General features: G+C 38.2%; 1 protein-coding gene across 3 annotated transcripts in view; it reads right to left on the reverse strand.

Moving 5' to 3' along the window:
• The window catches only part of ZFYVE9 (zinc finger FYVE-type containing 9), a 205,389-nt gene that overhangs the window by 36,915 nt on the left and 148,588 nt on the right, over positions 1 to 19,886 (reverse strand). For all 3 annotated transcript variants that reach the window (XM_037827231.1, XM_037827230.1, XM_037827232.1), the window contains one exon: positions 6,295 to 6,399. In XM_037827231.1, coding sequence (XP_037683159.1) covers positions 6,295 to 6,399 — 105 coding nt within the window. The remainder of the gene's footprint in view (positions 1 to 6,294; positions 6,400 to 19,886) is intronic.

Consider the following 19,886-nt stretch of genomic DNA (forward strand, 5'->3'; position numbering starts at 1 on the left):
CATTTCCTTTCACATCCCCCTTTTGGTCAAGAAGATGTTCTCCATCCCATGATGCTGGGTCTAGATTCCTCCCTGGGAGTCATATTCCATGTTGCCAGGGAGATTCATTCCCCTGGGTGTCAGATCCCACGTAGGAAGGAGGGCAGTGATTTCAGGTTGTGTTTCAAGACGACTTTCTCCAAAATATCTCTGGGCTTATCTCAGCTTCTTTGGCTCCTGTGCATCTAAGCGTTGGGGTCCTCCCTTAGCTTCTCCAGAGCAAACTCTAGCCTAGCATCTCCAAACGTCTCTAAGTGTCAGCAAGTGTCTCTCCAAAAGTCTCTCTCAGCTGCTCTGAGCTTCTTCTGTCTGTGAGCTCTCTTACAGGACTCCAGTGATTTAATTAAGACCCATCCTGAAAGGGCAGGGTCCATATCTCCATCAAAACAATTTAATCAAATGTTTTGCCCACAGTTGATTGAGTCACATCTCCATGGAAACACTCAATCAAAAGATTAATGTCTGCCCTTACAAGACTGCATTAATGAATATGGCTTTTTGGAAGACATGATATATCCAAATCAGCACACTCTTTATCATGTTGAGGAAGTTTTGTTCTATTTCTAGTGTTCTAACAATTTTTATCAAGAAGTAGTGATGGATTTTGTCAAATGCCTTTTCTATATCAAATGAAATGATCATGTGGCTTCTTTTCCTTCATTCTCTTAAAATAGTGTGTTATATTAATTGATTTTCATATGGTGAACCATCCTTGCACATGAGGGATAAATCCCACTTGAACATGGTATATAATTCTTTTAAGGTGCTGCTTGGTTCTGTTTGCTAGTATTTTATTGAGGATTTTTGCATCATATTCATAAGAGATGTTGATGTATAATTTTCTTTTCTTGTTGTATCTTTATCTGGCTTTGGTATGAAGGGGATGTTGGCCTCATAGAATGAATTAGGGAGTGTTCCCTCCTCTTCAGTATTTTGGAAGAGTTCGAGCAGAATTGGAGTTAAGTATTCTTGGAATTCCACTGTGAAGCCATCTGGTCCGAGTTTTTCTTTTTTGTGAGGTTTTTGGTAATTGATTCTATCTCTTTACTAAAAATTGGTTTGGTAGAATCATTTATTTCTTCTTGATTCCATGTATCAGCATATAATGGTTGTCTTTCTCCCTTATAACTGTTGTTGACTTCAAGTCTATTTTATCTGATATTAGTATAGCTACCCCAGCTCTCTTTTGGTTACTACTTGCATGGTATATATTTTTCAATCCTTTCAATTTCAACCTACTTGTATCTTTGAATTTAAGATGAATCTCTTGCAGACAACATGTAGTTGGGTCATGTTTCATTTTTTTTTTTTTAATCCATTCTGCCATCTCTGCCTTTTGACTGGAGAGTTTAATCCATTTACATTCAAAGTCACTACTGATAAGGCAAGAGTTTCTTCTGCCATTTTACTATTTAGCCTCTTAAGTATTATAACTGTTTTGTCCCTCAATTCTTTCTGTTAGGGCCTAATTTTAAATTTATTTGATTTTTTGTGTTGTACCACATTGAGTGATTTCTCTTTACTATCTGGATATATTGTTCATAAATTTTCCTTGTGGTTATCATGTGGTTAAAATTTAACATAAATACACAACAATCATATTAGATTTGATACCAACTTGACTTCAATAGCATACACATATACTTTTCCTAAACCCATCCATTCCCCAACACTTTTCTCTATTTGTTACTGTGCTGGTTTGGATGTATTATGTCCCCCAAAATGCCATGTTCTTTGATGCAATCTTGTGGGGGCAGATGTATTTAGTGTTGATTAGATTGGAATCCTTTGATTGAGTGTTTCCAAGGAGACGTGATTCAATCAATTGTGAGTGGAACGTTTGGATAATTTCCATGGAGGTGTTACCCCACCCATTTAGGGTGGGTGTTAATTGGATCACTGGAGTCGTATAAAGGAGTTCACAGAGCAGCTAAGAGTGACACTTTGGAGAGCAACTGAGAGTGATATTTTGAAGAGGAGCTGCAGCTAAGAGAGGACAGAACACCCCAAGAACAATAGTTTGGAGAACGTCATTTTGAAATGCAATCTGGGAGCAAGCCAGACACATGCCTTCTGAGCTAATGGGTTTTCTGGACGCCAATGGCTATCCTTCAGTGAAGGTACCCAATTGCTGATGCTTTACCTTGGACACTTTATGGCCTTCAGACTGTAATGTTGTAACCAAATAAACCCCCTACTAAAAGCCAATCCATTTCTGGTGTTTTGCATTCTGGCAGCATTGGCAAACCAGAACAGCTACCACTTACATCTGTGCACATTGCATGTCCAAAACAATAGATTTATCATTACTGTTTGTGCATTTGCATTTTAACACCTGTAGGAAGAAGTGGAGCTACATACCAAACCATACAATACAATAATACTTGCATTTGTAATTATTTAAATAGTTATCTTTACTGCAGGTCTTTACTTCAGCAACCTAAGAAGAGGGCACAAATCAGATCCAATGTGCCCTGGGGAGGGCATCAGAATGTGGAACTGCTTCCACATCTCCCCAAAGCTAACCTTTCTTGATCTAACAAATGCAGCTCTTTAGCTAACTGTCCCCCACATTTGTGATGAACCTTAGTATCTTTAACTCTTCTCTATTGCCACCTCTGTCCTGGATGAGTGGGAACAATGGCTGCCCTCAGAGCCAGACCCTCAGTGATCCAAAGTTAGTAATCAAAAGCCGTGATCAGAAGCTGGGCATGCCCACCCCTCATCAGTTCATGAAGAGGATTTTCATGTCCTTTTCTGTCACCAGCAAACTAGCCAGGGGCTGGATCCCACAATGGCCATCACAAAAAGTGAGGGAGGAATAGGTGCCAGTATCTACAGCACAGAGAGAGCAATTGATGGTGTTTACTGTAATTTACTAGCCTCTTCCTCCCATTCTTCCCTGTTTAATAGTTGTTTTGGTGGAACTTTATTTAAAACAAAATTTAATAAAGAAAAAGAAACACAGTTACTCTATTGAATGAAGGTATCTGAATCTGTACAACCATAGACCCAGGAGGAATTGTTCAGATTAAGAAAGGTAATATGAATGGCAGTTGATGTCATGAATGTGCTCAGTCAGTACTTGTTCTGGTTTGCTAATGCTGCTGGGATGCAGAATACCAGAAATGGATTGGCTTTTATAAAAGGGGGTTTATTTGGTTACAAAGTTACAGTCTTAAGGCCATAAAGTGTCCAAGGTAAGTAATCAACAATTGGGTACCTTCACTGGAGGATGGCCAATGGTGTCTGGAAAACCTCCGCCAGCTGGGAAGCCATGTGGCTGGCGTCTGCTCCAGAGTTCTGGTTTCAAAATGGCTTTCTCCCAAGACGTTCCTCTCTAGGCTGCAGTTCCTCAAAAATGTCACTCTTAGTTGCTCTTGGGGCGTTTGTCCTCACTTAGCTTCTCTGGAGCAAAAGTCTGCTTTCAACAGCAGTCTTCAAACTGTCTCTCATCTGTGCTCCTCTCTTCTCAGCTCCTGTGCGATCCTCAAAGTGTCCCTCTTGGCAGCAGCAAGCTCGCTCCTTCTGCCTGAGCTTATATAGTGCTTCAGTAAACCAATCAAGGCCCATGCTGAATGGGCAGGGCCACAACTCCATGGAAATTATCCAATGAAAGATCTCTCCCACAGTTGTGTGATCACATCTCCATGGAAACATCCAATCAAAAGTCTCCGACCCAATCAATACCAATATGTTTCCTACCCAAACAAAACTGCATCAAAGATAATGTCATTTGGGGGGACATAGTACATCCAAACCAGCACAGTACTTAATTAACCACAGGGGCCTCACAGCTTTTACAGATCTAAATGTATAAAAACAGATCCAACTCCTCCTGAGCACACAGCACCATTCTGCAAACACCAAAGATAGTCATGTATACTATCCACTTGGGGAATTACAGTAAGCTCCGAGAAGACAGGCAAAGTGTTCTTACTAATATCTGTATTTCTCAGAGTGGATGTTCGAGTTTGCTAATGCTGCCGTTTTGCAAAACACCAGAAATGGATTGGCTTCTATAAAGGGGGTTTATTTGGTTATAAAGTTACAAGTCTTAAGTCCATAAAGTGTCCAAGGTAAGGCATCAACAATAGGGTACCTTGACTGAAGGATGGCCATTGGCATCCAGAAAACCTGTCAGCTAAGAAGGCACATGGCTGGCGTCCACTTGCTCCCAGGTTACATTTCAAAATGGTATTCTCCAAAATGTTGCTCTTGCGGCATTTTGTCCTCTCTCAGCTGCAGCTCTTTTTCAAAATGTCATTCTCAGTTGCTCTTCAAAATGTTACTCTTAACTGCTCTGAGGTCCTCCTGTCTGTGAATTCCTTTATACAACTCCAGTGATCCAATTAACACCCGCCCTGAATGGGTAGGGTAACACCTCCATGGAAATTATCCCATCAAGGTCTTGCCCACAGCTGATTAAGTCATATCTCCATGGAAACAATCAAAGGATTCCAATTTAATCAACACTAATATGTCTGCCCCCACAATATTACATCAAAGAACATGGTGTTTGGGGGGACATAATATATCCAAACCAGCACAGTGGAATATATCTAATCAACGTTTGTGATATGGATGGTAACTCTTCAAATTTAAGGAATAAAACAAGTTTTCAAAGCATATTTTCTTTATGGCTATTTAGGCAGAAATATATAAAATAGTTCACTTTTAAGATTTGACTCTACCTAGTCTATTACTGTTTGATATTCCAATGTAGGACTCTTTCACAGCTAAAATATGACTTTTTTCCCAGAAAAAAAATTAAGCACATGTTTTTGTTAATTTCTTGTGTCAACATGTCTAGTGTATGATATCAAGTTATTGAGTCAAACACTGGTGTACTTGCTATTGTGAATGTATTTTCTGGATGTGATTTGTATCTATCAGTTGACAGCATCTACAGTCAGTTGATTGTACGTACAATCAACAGGAGACTGCCTTCAGCATTGTGGGTAATCTCTTCATCTAATCAGTTGGAGGTCTTAAAACCTAGAACTAAGGGTTTCAGAGGTCAGAAGAATTTCTACCCCATTGGCTCTTACTGAAATTTCCAGACATTAGCCTTCCCTGGGGAATTCAGACCAAGGACTTCAAGATCACCTTTATCAGAATTTCCAGCCTGTAGCCTGCCTTAGAGAATTCCAACTTGCCAGCCGCCATAGTCATACGAGTTGATTCCTTATAATAAATCTCTTAATATATAAATACAAACACCCTGTTGATTCTGCTTCTTTGCAGAACCCTAATACACACACATTCTAACTACTATTCTCTAATAGCTTGAAAAAAGACACATCACACAGAAAGTGATGGGTAAGGACTTTCTTCACATAGGTCCCTCTCGTAATAATGCCGAACCCTGAGCTCTTGATTCCAGCAAGACTTTTATGTAATTCTAAGTGCATTTCAAGTACAAAATATTTACTTAGTGAACAAATGAATAAGTGAATATAAATGAACAAAGAAAGAAAAGGGAAAGAAGAAAAGGAAGGAAGGAAAGTAAGCTAGAGAAGGAGACAATTATTTTACATTAAGAAATCTGAGACAGTGGAAGGAATGTTCAATGAGTTACCACCTTGCCCAAAAACCAATAAATTACAACCATTACTATGCCAAAGTAAGTTTTAAAATAAATTTTCCCTTAGAAGTTCTAATGATTATCATTGGACATTTTGAAACTGATTTTAAGAACTTTTTAAATCCAGACAAGTTTTCACATGGCAAACAGGCAAAGAATATTGCTTACATAACTCTGGTAACGTATATGTAATATGCATCATTTCATTTTAGTTACAAATTATAGTTTAATTCAGATACAACCATTTGCTTTTGGAACCATACTTAAAAGCCATTTCAGTACTTAAAGTAGCTGGACGCTGTGCTTAAACATTAAGGATAGTGAAAAAAATTATTTACTTAGAAAAAGGGGGAAAAAATTTTTAAAGTCTACCATTAATATTAAAAGACATGAGGTTAATTTTATCTTAATCAAAATGCAAATCTATCATTGATTATTATAGCATCAAAATGTCAAAAGCACAGCGAATGACACAAGTCACTGATGAAACTGCAAACTCAGCATCTTCCTTTTCTGTCATGAATTTCAGCACTGAATTAAACCAAGCAATATTATAAACTGATTTCAAAATCAATTAATTAAAAATAAAATTTACATGTAATCAGGTATTTTCCGCCTTCAATCATGTATTGAACTATTTATAAGTATGCCCTCATGGTAAATCTTACCTCATTGTATCTATTGCTAGGAATTTTGATGCTGGTTTTTCGAACTTCCATATCAACTACCAAACCTTGAACTGCAGGCAATGTGTATTGGTAATTTCTGAAGTCCTGGGCAAAAGCAGATAAAAGTGGAATAAAGTATTAATCAATGGCAGTCTTTATAGTAATAAAATTAGCACAAATGGAAAGAATGTCACTACTGAAATATCCTATTAAAATAATAAGGAAAACATATAAAGAAAAACCTACTCTATGTATTCTAGCTCTCAATTAGACTATACTCTGTAAGGAAGTAGACCAAACAGTTTCATATACCCCTTATATATTATATTAACAAATATTTGAATGCCTACCCTGCTTTATTTTTCACTGTGGCACTTATTACCACTTAACATTCTCTATATTTATTTGTTTATGGTATGTCTCCTAGCTCTAAGGTAGGCTCCAAGAGGACAAGGATTTTTGCTTGATTGGTTCTTGCTATATCCCAAATGCTGGGAACATCCTAGGCATTCAATGAATATTTATAGGGGGAAACACACTCAGTGCATATCCAATGTGGCTGAAGTAAATGAGTAAAAGTGGTAGGAGTTGAGGTCAATGCCACAGGATGGGGATTGATTAAATGGGGACAGACTTCACACACCTTGTAGGCTATCCTAAGTTTCTTTGACTTTACTCTACAGATGGTTTTGACCTGCTTTAACAGATCTTTCTGACTTCTCTACAAATACTACACTGTAAATAAGCAAAGGTGGAAGAAGGGAGGTACATAAAACACAATAAAAATAATCCAAGCACGAGGTAGTGATAACTTGGGCTAGAATATTAACAGTTAAAAAGGCAGTGAGCAGACGCCAGATTCTAGATATATTTTTAAGGTAGAACATTCACAATATTTGCTACTGGATTGAATGTAGAATGTGAATAAAAGACAAAAGATGAGACTAAATTTTATGGCTTGGGCTACTAGAAGAATGGAACTGCCATTTACTGAGAAGTAGAATATGATAGGTAGGGAAAGGTGGAAAATCAGACGTCTCTAGGAGAAGAATCAAGAAAGAACGGTGACCTGAATGCTAAGAAAATAAAATGCATATATATTGGCAAGTTGTTGGATGGATCTATGTTAAAATTGTTTTTTGAGTACTTCTATTTTCTCAGAGAAATAGAGGCTAGGTTATCAGCTGAAAATGATGAAAAGGAGGCACTGGGGATTTGAGAATAGATCACGTACAAACAGTCATCTAGGAAAGTAGGAATTTAGGGTAGCTCTTAAGAGTGTCCTCAAGGGGAGCAGTCACGAAGCTAAAACAAAACCAGTGAGAATGATATGCTACTTGTTTTAACTATAATCAGGCTTGAATATAAATTAAGAATAAGGGAAGAATTGACTTTTGACAGTGGTGCAAAGGCAACTAAATAAATAAAGATAATATTTTGACAAATAGTGCTGGGCCAATTAGACATTCAAATGGATAAAAGAAAGACTTGAAACAATGCTTCACATCTTATATAACAATGGACTCAAAATAGAACATAGACCTAAATGTAAAATGTAAAACTACAAACCTTTTAGAAGGAAACACAGAAGAAAATCTTTGTGATTTAAGTTTAGTCAAAAAGTTCTTAGATCCATTTCAAAAAGCATGCTCCATAAAAGAAAACAGTAACTTGGACTTCATCAGAATTAACAATGTTTCCTCTACAAAAGACATTTTTAAGAGAATGAAAAGATAAGCCATGGACTGGGAGAAAATATTTGCAAATGATACATATCTGAGAAAGGATTTATATTCAGAATTGTGCTCGTTTGGATGTATTATGTCCCCCAAAACGCCATGTTCTTTGATGCAATCTTGTGGTATCAGACGTATTAGTGTTGATGAGGTAGGAACCTATTGATTGTTTCCATGAAGATGTGACTCAATCAACTGTGGGCAAGATCTTTGATTGAATAATTTCCATGGAAGTGTTACCCTACCCATTCAGGGTGGGTCTTAATTAAATCATGGAGCCATATAAAACAGCTGACAAACAGAAGGAACTCAGTGCTGCAGCCAAGAGAGACACTTTGAAGAATACACTGGAGCTGAGAGTGGAGCTGGAACACAACCTGGAATCAGCAGACGCCAGCCACATGCCTTCCCAGCTAACAGAGGTTTTGCAGATGCCACTGGCCTTCCTTTGGTGAAGGTATACTTATGTTGATGCCTTCATCTGGACATTCTCATGGCCTTCAGACTGTAAATTTGTAACCAAATAAATCACCTTTATAAAAGCCAATCCATTTCTGGTATTTTGCATAACAGCAGCATTAGCAAACTGGAACAAGAATATATAAAGAACTCTCAAAACTCAACAACAAGAAAACAACAACCCTATTTTTAAGATGGGCAAAAAAAATTGAAAAGACACTCCCCAAAGAAGATATAAAGAGGGCAAATCAGTATATAGAAAGCTGCTCAAAATTATTAATCATTAGCAGCTTAAAAGTTGAAATCAAATGAGATATTACTGAGCTCCTGTTGGAAATGTAAAAATGAAAAAACAAAACAAAAGAAAGGAAATAAGTGCTGGCAAAGATGTAGAACAACTGGATTTCCTGTATATTGCTTGTGAATGCAAAATGCCGCAGCCATTTTGGAAAAGAGTTTTGCAGTTGCTTATGAAGGTAAACATATACTTACAATATGACCCAACAATCCCAATCCCAGGTATTTATCCAAGAGAAATGAAAACTAATGTACAACATACAAAAGAATACTACTCAGCAATAAAAATGAATGAACTATTGATAAACACAACAGCATGGATAAATCTCAAACGTGTTATGCTAAGCAAAAGAATCCAGACTAAAAAGTCTACATACTGTATGATTCCAATTATACGACATTCCGAAAAAGCCAAAATTATAGGGATAGAGAACCAATGGTTACCAGGAGATGGGGGAAGGGTTTGAGTGCAAAGAGGTAGCATGAGTGAATTTTTTTGAGAGATGGAAAACTGTTCTGTATCTTGTCTGCAGGGGTGGTAGTTACATCACTCTATGCATGTGTCAAAACTCAGAAACGGACTCCAAAAGATGGTGAATTTTACTGTATACAAATGTTAAAATGAATTTTTAAAAAAAGAAGGGGAGAAGTAGATTTAACAGCATTTATGTATTGCTAGGGCACCACAACAGAGAGAAAAAGAGACAAAAGACCTGAGAACGTATATTAAAAGGTGATTTTAATGATGAAACCATGGAATCTTAGCTAGGCAAAGAGAGAAGCAAGGGAAGCAAGAAACAGTGAAAAGTTGTTAGTATCAATAGATTGTAGGTCCTGGTAAGCTGGAGATAAGGAGGTGACTGGAGAGAGATGCTTTAGTAAGCAATTCAATAAGTGTTTGTATAAATGAATTGATACAGGCATAAAAACTTAAGGCTTCTTTTGCAAGACTATGGGATAAATATCTCCTTAAAAAGCAGATTATATTCAGTAAGAAGAAATCATCTTGTAAAAAATGTGACTAAAAACTAAAGTTACCAGAGAAGGGTGAAGGGATGGGGGATTGGAGGGAGGAATAGAGGGAGAAAGAGAGAGACAAAGAGAGAGAATGGGGAGGGCAGTAAGGGAGAAAGAGGAAGAAAGTGAAAGAGAGAAAGCTTATAGATTAAAAGAAAATTTTTAAATTTCCACTTCTGACCAAGATGGAGAAATAGGGAGCAATTTACCCACCTACCTGCAACAACTGAAAACTGCACAAAACATATGAAAAAATGGTTTTCATGATTCTGAACATCAGGCAACAAAGGAAAGTGATTCTTGAGAGAAAGGAAACAAATGAGGTGAGCCCCAGTTTATGCCTTGAGAGACTTTCCAGGCTCTGGTGCTGGGAAAACAAACACAGGCAAAGCCTGGCAGACTCCCTGAGTTAAGGAAACAAAGCTGAGGTTATAGAGACATGAAGGCAGTTAGAGTTTGCAGGACAGAGTACTAGAGAGGGGAAAACTGCACAAAGAGAGAGCTGAGGATCTGTGGAGGGTATATTCCAAAGTTTTCAGCAGAGTTCTGAATAGCAAATGTGTGTGAGGAAACTACCTGAGGCCAGTGAAAGAACCATCTGAAGGATTAGGTGAGTGGGAACATTACCTGATACTCACACAGGTCTTGCAATAGTGCCACTTCCCACCAGTGAGATAGGAAAAGCTTGTAATTCGTGGGCACCAGGAAGAGTATTCAGATGAGTCTTGCCTTTTAAGGGGAAACAATTAGCCTTAGACTAAACATGGCTCTAATTTCACTTTAAAAATCTTAAAAGAAGACTTGAATAGACCAAAATATTTCCAAGTAACATAACTGCATTACTTGCAATAGAAGTCAAGCATATTTATAGGAACACAAAAATATCCAACACTCAACAAGGTAAAATCACAATGTCTGGCATCCAATAAAAAATTACCAGGCATATAAAGCAGGAAAATCTGACTCAAATTAAGTGGGGGAAACAAAAACAATCAATAAAAACTGAGCCACAACTGATACCAGATGTTAGAATTACCAAACAAGAACATTATAATAGCTATTATAAAGGTTATTTCTTATGTTCAAAAATTTAGGGAGAGTATAGAGGATTCAAAAGAAAGGCCAAAATCAAACTTCTAAAGATGAAAACTATAATATTGGAGATAAACAACATACTGGGTAGACTTAATGGCAGCTTGGACATTGCAGAAGATAAGTGAACTTGAAGACAGCAATAAAAACTATCCAAAATGAAAACATGGACAGAAAAAAGACTGCAAATGAAATAAAAAGGGCATTAGTGAGCTGTGAAACAATCTCAATCAGTCTAAGATGTATGTAATTTGAGTCCCTGAATGAAAAGAGGGGGATGGACAGAAAAAGTATTTGATGAAAACTATAAACCTACAGCTCTGAGCTCAATGAGTCCCAAGCATAAAAAACATGAAGAAAACTATACCAAGGCACATTATAATCAAAATGCTCCAAACCACTGATATAAAGAAAAATTTTAAAGGAGCCAGAGAAAAAAAGAAACATTACATACAGAGGAGAAAAGATTAGGATGAAAAGAAATTTTTCATCTGAAACAATGTAAGCCAGCAGACAGTGGATCAACATTTTAAAAGTATTCAAAGAAAAAAAAAACCTGTCAACCTAGAATTCTATGTTCCGTAAAAATATCTTTGAAATACAAAGACAAGACAAAGATACTGTTACAACTATAAAAGCAGAAAAAAATTCATCACCAGCTGTGCCGGTTTGGATGTATTATGTTTCCCAAAACGCCATTATCTTTGATGCACTTTTGTGGGGGCAGACTATATTAGTGTTGATTAGGTTAGAACCTATTGGTTCAGTGTTTACATGGAGATGTGACTCAATCAACTGTGGGCAAGACCTTTCATTGGATAATTTTATGGAGGTATTGCCCCCCACCCATTCAGGGTGGGTCTTTGTTAGATCACTGGAGTACTTTAAAAGTAGCCACACAGGTCCAGACGCAGAGCAACTGAGAGTGACATTTTGAAGAAGAGATGCAGCTATGAGAGGACAAAAATGCCCCAAGAGCAACATTTTGCAGAATGCCATTTTGAAACGCAACCTGGGAACAAGCAGAGGACAGCCACGTGCCTTCCGAGCTAACAGAGCTTTTCCAGATGCCAATGGCCATCCTTCAGTGAAGGTACCCTATTGATGCCTTACTTTGGACACTTCATGGTCTTAAGATTGTAACTTTGTAACCAAATGAATCCCCTTTATAAAAGCCAATCCATTTCTGATATTCTGCATAATGGCAGCATTAGCAAACTGGAACACCAGCAGACCCACAAGAAACGTCACAGGAACTCCTTCAGGCCAAGAAGGAAAATGACACCAGATGCAAATATGGATATACACAAAGGAATAAAGAGCACTAGAAATGTAAATACATGGACAAATCTATAAGGTTTTTTCCTTATTGTTTAAATCATTTAAAAGATAATTGGAGAGAGGTGGGGCAAGATGGCGGACTGGTGAGCTGTATGTTTTAGTTACTCCTACAGGAAAGTAGGTAGAAAGCCAGGAACTGCGTGGACTGGACACCACAGAGCAATCTGACTTTGGGCATACTTCATACAACACTCATGAAAACGTGGAACTACTGAGATCAGCGAAATCTAAGCCCAATACAGAAAGCTTCAAAAACTTGCAATTTGGGCAGGTCAAGACAAGAGCAGAACTAAGAGAGCTCTGAGACAAAAGGCAATAATCCAGTGGCTGAGAAAATTCACTAAACACCACAACTTCCCAAGAAAACGGCAGTGTCCGCTCACAGCCATCATCCTGGTGGAAACACTCCTGCCCATCGCCAGCCCCATAGCCCAGAGCTGCCCCAGACAACCCAGTGTGACGGAAGCGCTTCAAATAACAGGCACACACCACAAAACTGGGCGTGGACATTAGCCTTCCCTGCAACCTCAGCTGATTGTCCCAGAGTTGGGAAGGTGGAGCAGTATGAATTAACAAAGCCCCATTCAGCCATCATTTCAGCAGACTGGGAGCCTCCCTACACAGCCCAGCAGAACTGCCCTGGGGGGACGGCACTCACCTGTGACATAGCACAGTCATCCCTCAACAGAGGACCCCGGGTGCACAGCCTGGAAGAGGGGCCCATTTGCAAGTCTCAGGAGCCATATGCCAATACCAAGGACTTGTGGGTCAGTGGCAGACAAACTGTGGCAGGACTGAACTGAAGGATTAGACTATTGCAGCAGCATCAAAACTTTAGGATCACCAGGGAGATTTGATTGTTAGAGCCACCCCCACTCCCTGACTGCCCAGAAACATGCCCCATATACAGGGTAGGCAACACCAACTACACACGCAAGCTTGGTACACCAATTGGACCCCACAAGACTCAATCCCCCACTCACCAAAAAGGCTAAACAGGGGAGAACTGGCTTGTGGAGAACAGATGGCTCGTGGATGCCACCTGCTGGTTAGTTAGAGAAAGTGTACTCCACGAAGCTGTAGATCTGATAAATTAGAGATAAGGACTCCAATTGGTCTACAAATCCTAAAAGAACCCTATCAAGTTCAGCAAAAGCCAAGAGGCCAAAAACAACAGAAAATTATAAAGCATTTGAAAAAACCAGACGATATGGATAACCCAAGCCCAAGCACCCAAATCAAAAGATCAGAAGAGACACAACACCTAGAGCAGCTACTCAAAGAACTAAAGATGAACAATGAGACCACAGTACGGGATATGAAGGAAATCAAGAAGACCCTAGAAGAGCATAAAGAAGACATTGCAAGACTAAATAAAAAAATGGATGATCTTATGGAAATTAAAGAAACTGTTGACCAAATTAAAAAGATTCTGGACACTCATAGTACAAGACTAGAGGAAGCTGAACAACGAATCAGTGACCTGGAAGATGACAGAATGGAAAATGAAAGTATAAAAGAAAGAAGGGGGAAAAAAAAATTGAAAAAATCGAAATGGACCTCAGGGATATGACAGCAATATGAAACGTCCGAATATAAGACTCATTGGTGTCACAGAAGGGGAAGAAAAGGGTAAAGGTCTAGGAAGAGTATTCAAAGAAATTGTTGGGGAAAACTTCCCAAATCTTCTAAACAACATAAATACACAAATCATAAATGCTCAGCGAACTCCAAATAGAATAAATCCAAATAAACCCACTCCGAGACATATACTGATCACACTGTCAAACACAGAAGAGAAGGAACAAGTTCCGAAAGCAGCAAGAGAAAAGCAATTCACCACATACAAAGGAAACAGCATAAGACTAAGCAGTGACTACTCAGCAGCCACCATGGAGGCAAGAAGGCAGTGGCATGATATATTTAAAATTCTGAGTGAGAAAAATTTCCAGCCAAGAATACTTTATCCAGCAAAGCTCTCCTTCAAATTTGAGGGAGAGCTTAAATTTTTCACAGACAAGCAAATGCTGAGAGAATTTGCTAACAAGAGACCTGCCCTACTGGAGATACTAAGGGGAGCCCTACAGACAGAGAAACAAAGAAAGGACAGAGAGACTTGGAGAAAAGTTCAGTACTAAAAAGATTCGGTATGGGTACAATAAAGGATAGTAATAGAGGGGAAAAATATGACAAACATAAACCAAAGGATAAGATGGCTGATTCAAGAAATGCCTTCACGGTTATAACGTTGAATGTAAATGGATTAAACTCCCCAATTAAAAGATATAGATTCGCAGAATGGATCAAAAAAAATGAACCACCAATATGTTGCATCCAAGAGACTCATCTTAGGCACAGGGACACAAAGAAACTGAAAGTGAAAGGATGGAAAAAAATATTTCATGCAAGCTACAGCCAAAAGAAAGCAGGTGTAGCAATATTAATCTCAGATAAAATAGACTTTAAATGCAGGGATGTTTTGAGAGACAAAGAAGGCCACTACATACTAATAAAAGGGGCAATTCAACAAGAAGAAATAACAATCGTAAATGTCTATGCACCCAATCAAGGTGCCACAAAATACATGAGAGAAACACTGGCAAAACTAAAGGAAGCAATTGATGTTTCCACAATAATTGTGGGAGAATTCAACACAGCACTCTCTCCTATAGATAGATCAACCAGACAGAAGACCAATAAGGAAACTGAAAACCTAAACAATCTGATAAATGAATTAGATTTAACACACATATACAGGACATTACATCCCAAATCACCAGGATACACGTACTTTTCTAGTGCTCATGGAACTTTCTCCAGAATAGATCATACGCTGGGACATAAAACAAGCCTCAATAAATTTAAAAAGATTGAAATTATTCAAAGCACATTCTCTGACCACAATGGAATACAATTAGAAGTCAATAACCATCAGAGACTTAGAAAATTCACAAACACCTGGAGGTTAAACAACACACTCCTAAACAATCAGTGGGTTAAAGAAGAAATAGCAAGAGAAATTGCTAAATATATAGAGACGAATGAAAATGAGAACACAACATACCAAAACCTATGGGATGCAGCAAAAGCAGTGCTGACGGGGAAATTTATAGTACTAAACGCATATATTAAAAAGGAAGAAAGAGCCAAAATCAAAGAACTAATGATCAACTGAAGAAGCTAGAAAACAAACAGCAAACCAATCCTAAACCAAGTAGAAGAAAAGAAATAACAAGGATTAAAGCAGAAATAAATGACATAGAGAACAAAAAAAACAATAGAGAGGATAAATATCACCAAAAGTTGGTTCTTTGAGAAGATCAACAAGATTGACAAGCCCCTAGCTAGACTGACAAAATCAAAAAGAGAGAAGACCCATATAAACAAAATAATGAATGAAAAAGGTGACATAACTGCAGATCCCAAAGAAATTTAAAAAAATTATAAGATGATACTATGAACAACTGTATGGCAACAAACTGGATAATGTAGAGGAAATGGACAATTTCCTGGAAACATGTGAACAACCTAGACTGACCAGAGAAGAATTAGAAGACCTCAGTCAACCCATCACAAGCAAAGAGATCCAATCAGTCATCAAAAATCTTCCCACAAATAAATGCCCAGGGCCAGATGGCTTCACAGGGGAATTCTACCAAACTTTCCAGAAGGAACTGACACCAATCTTACTCAAACTCTTTCAAAACATTGAAGAAAATGGAATACTACCTAACTCATTTTATGAAGCTAACATCAATCTAATACCAAAACCAGGCAAAGATGCTACAAAAAAGGAAAACTACCGGCCAATCTCCCTAATGAATATAGATGCAAAAATCTTCAACAAAATACTTGCAAATCGAATCCAAAGACACATTAAAAAAATCATACACCATGACCAAGTGGGGTTCATTCCAGGCATGCAAGGATGGTTCAACATAAGAAAATCAATCAATGTATTACAACACATTAAAAACTCGAAAGGGAAAAATCAATTGATCATCTCAATAGATGCTGAAAAAGCATTTGACAAAATCCAACATCCCTTTTTGATAAAAACACTTCAAAAGGTAGGAATTGAAGGAAACTTCCTCAACATGATAAAGAACATATATGAAAAACCCACAGCCAGCATAGTACTCAATGGTGAGAGACTGAAAGCCTTCCCTCTAAGATCAGGAACAAGACAAGGATGCCCGCTGTCACCACTGTTATTCAACATTCTGCTGGAAGTGCTAGCCAGGGCAATCCGGCAAGACAAAGAAATAAAAGGCATCCAAATTGGAAAAGAATAAGTAAAACTGTCATTGTTTGCAGATGATATAATCTTATATCTGGAAAACCCTGAGAAATCGACGATACAGCTACTAGAGCTAATAAACAAATTTAGCCAAGTAGCGGGATACAAGATTAATGCACATAAGTCAGTAATGTTTCTATATGCTAGAAATGAACAAACTGAAGGGACACTCAAGAAAAAGATACCATTTTCAATAGCAACTAAAAAAATCAAGTACCTAGGAATAAACTTAACCAAAGATGTAAAAGACCTATACAAAGAAAACTACGTAACTCTACTAAAAGAAATAGAAGGGGACCTTAAAAGATGGAAAAATATTCCATGTTCATGGATAGGAAGACTAAATGTCATTAAGATGTCAATTCTACCCAAACTCATCTACAGATTCAATGCAATCCCAATCAAAATTCCAACAACCTACTTTGCAGACTTGGAAAAGCTAGTTATCAAATTTATTTGGAAAGGGAAGATGCCTCGAATTGCTAAAGACACTCTGAAAAAGAAAAACAAAGTGGGAGGACTTACACTCCTTGACTTTGAAGCTTATTATAAAGCCACAGTTGCCAAAACAGCATGGTACTGGCACAAAGATAGACATATAGATCAATGGAATAGAATGGAGAATTCGGAGATAGACCCTCAGATCTATGGCCGACTGATCTTTGATAAGGCCCCGAAAGTCACTGAACTGAGTCATAATGGTCTTTTCAACAAATGGGGCTGGGAGAGTTGGATATCCATATCCAAAAGAATGAAAGAGGACCCCTACCTCACCCCCTACACAAAAATTAACTCAAAATGGACCAAAGATCTCAATATAAAAGAAAGTACCATAAAACTCCTAGAAAATAATGCAGGAAAACATCTTCAAGACCTTGTATTAGGCGGCCACTTCCTAGACTTTACACCCAAAGCACAAGCAACAAAAGAGAAAATAGATAAATGGGAACTCCTCAAGCTTAGAAGTTTCTGCACCTCAAAGGAATTTCTCAAAACGGTAAAGAGGCAGCCAACTCAATGGGAAAAAATTTTTGGAAACCATGTATCTGACAAAAGACTGATATCTTGCATATACAAAGAAATCCTACAACTCAATGACAATAGTACAGACAGCCCAATTATAAAATGGGCAAAAGATATGAAAAGACAGTTCTCTGAAGAGGAAATACAAATGGCCAAGAAACACATGAAAAAATGTTCAGCTTCACTAGCTAGTAGAGAGATGCAAATTAAGACCACAATGAGATACCATCTAACACCGGTTAGAATGGCTGCCATTAAACAAACAGGAAACTACAAATGCTGGAGGGGATGTGGAGAAATTGGAACTCTTATTCATTGTTGGTGGGACTGTATAATGGTTCAGCCACTCTGGAAGTCAGTCTGGCAGTTCCTTAGAAAACTAGATATAGAGTTACCATTCGATCCAGCGATTGCACTTCTCGGTATATACCTGGAAGGTCGGAAAGCAGTGACACGAACAGATATCTGCACGCCAATGTTCATAGCAGCATTATTCACAATTGCCAAGAGTGGAAACAACCCAAATGTCCATCAACAGATGAGTGGATAAATAAAATGTGGTATATACACACGATGGAATACTACACGGCAGTAAGAAGGAACGATCTCGTGAAACATATGACAACATGGATGAACCTTGAAGACATAATGCTGAGCGAAATAAGCCAGGCACAAAAAGAGAAATATTATATGCTACCACTAATGTGAACTTTGAAAAGTGTAAAACAAATGGTTTGTAATGTAGAATGTAGGGGAACTAGCAATAGAGAGCAATTAAGGAAGGGGGAACAATAATACAAGAAGAACAGATAAGCTATTTAACGTTGTGGGGATGCCCAGGAATGACTATGGTCTGTTAATTTCTGATGGATATAGTAGGAACAAGTTCACAGAAATGTTGCTATATTAGGTAACTTTCTTGGGGTAAAGTAGGAACATGTTGGAAGTTAAGCAGTTATCTTAGGTTAGTTGTCTTTTTCTTACTCCCTTGTTATGATCTCATTGAAATGTTCTTTTATTGTATGTTTGTTTTCTTCTGAACTTTTTTTTCACACAGTTGATTTAAAAAAGAAGGGAAAGTTAAAAAAAAAAAAAAAAAAGAAAAACAAGGAAAAAAAAAGATGTAGTGCCCCCTTGAGGAGCCTGTGGAGAATGCAGGGGTATTCGCCTACCCCACCTCGATGGTTGCTAACATGACCACAGACATAGGGGACTGGTGGTTTGATGGGTTGAGCCCTCTACCGTAAGTTTTACCCTTGGGAAGACGGTTGCTGCAAAGGAGAGGCTAGGCCTCCCTATGGTTGTGCCTAAGAGCCTCCTCCCGAATGCCTCTTTGTTGCTCAGATGTGGCCCTCTCTCTCTGGCTAAGCCAACTTGAAAGGTGAAATCACTGCCCTCCCCCCTACGTGGGATCAGACACCCAGGGGAGTGAATCTCCCTGGCAATGTGGAATATGACTCCCGGGGAGGAATGTAGACCCGGCATCGTGGGACAGAGAACATCTTCTTGACCAAAAGGGGGATGTGAAAGGAATTGAAATAAGCTTCAGTGGCAGAGAGATTCCAAAAGGAGCCGAGAGGTCACTCTGGTGGGCACTCTTACGCACACTTTAGACAACCCTTTTTAGGTTCCAAAGAATTGGGGTAGCTGGTGGTGGATACCTGAAACTATCAAACTACAACCCAGAACCCATGAATCTCAAAGACAATTGTATAAAAATGTAGCTTATTAGGGGTGACAATGCGATCGGGAAAGCCATAAGTACCACACTCCACTTTGTCTAGTTTATGGATGGATGGAGTAGAAAAATAGGGGAAGGAAACAAACAGACAAAGGTACCCAGTGTTCTTTTTTACTTCAATTGCTCTTTTTCACTCTAATTATTATTCTTGTTATTTTTGTGTGTGTGCTAATGAAGGTGTCAGGGATTGATTTGGGTGATGAATGTACAACTATGTAATGGTACTGTGAACAATCGAAAGTACGATTTGTTTTGTATGACTGTGTGGTATGTGAATATATCTCAATAAAATGAAGATAAAAAAAAAAAAATGAAAAACCATCCCAAATACCCTGTTACTTATGGCAAATAAACTGAAAAAATGTTAAAAAAAAAAAAAAAAAAAAGATAATTGGAGCTGTAACTTGACAGGACAGAGTGAGGAAATCAATAAATCCACTCCCCCAAAGCAACTACTAGGCAAAATGGCTTAAACACACACACACACACACACACACACACACACACACACACACACAAATCTCAGTGCTCTGGAATTAGACCAAAGACACACAACATATTGAGAAGTGTTTATGCATGAAAACTA

The sequence above is a fragment of the Choloepus didactylus genome, chromosome 2 (assembly GCF_015220235.1).
Source record: "Choloepus didactylus isolate mChoDid1 chromosome 2, mChoDid1.pri, whole genome shotgun sequence".
Classification (NCBI taxonomy): Eukaryota; Metazoa; Chordata; class Mammalia; order Pilosa; family Megalonychidae; genus Choloepus; species Choloepus didactylus.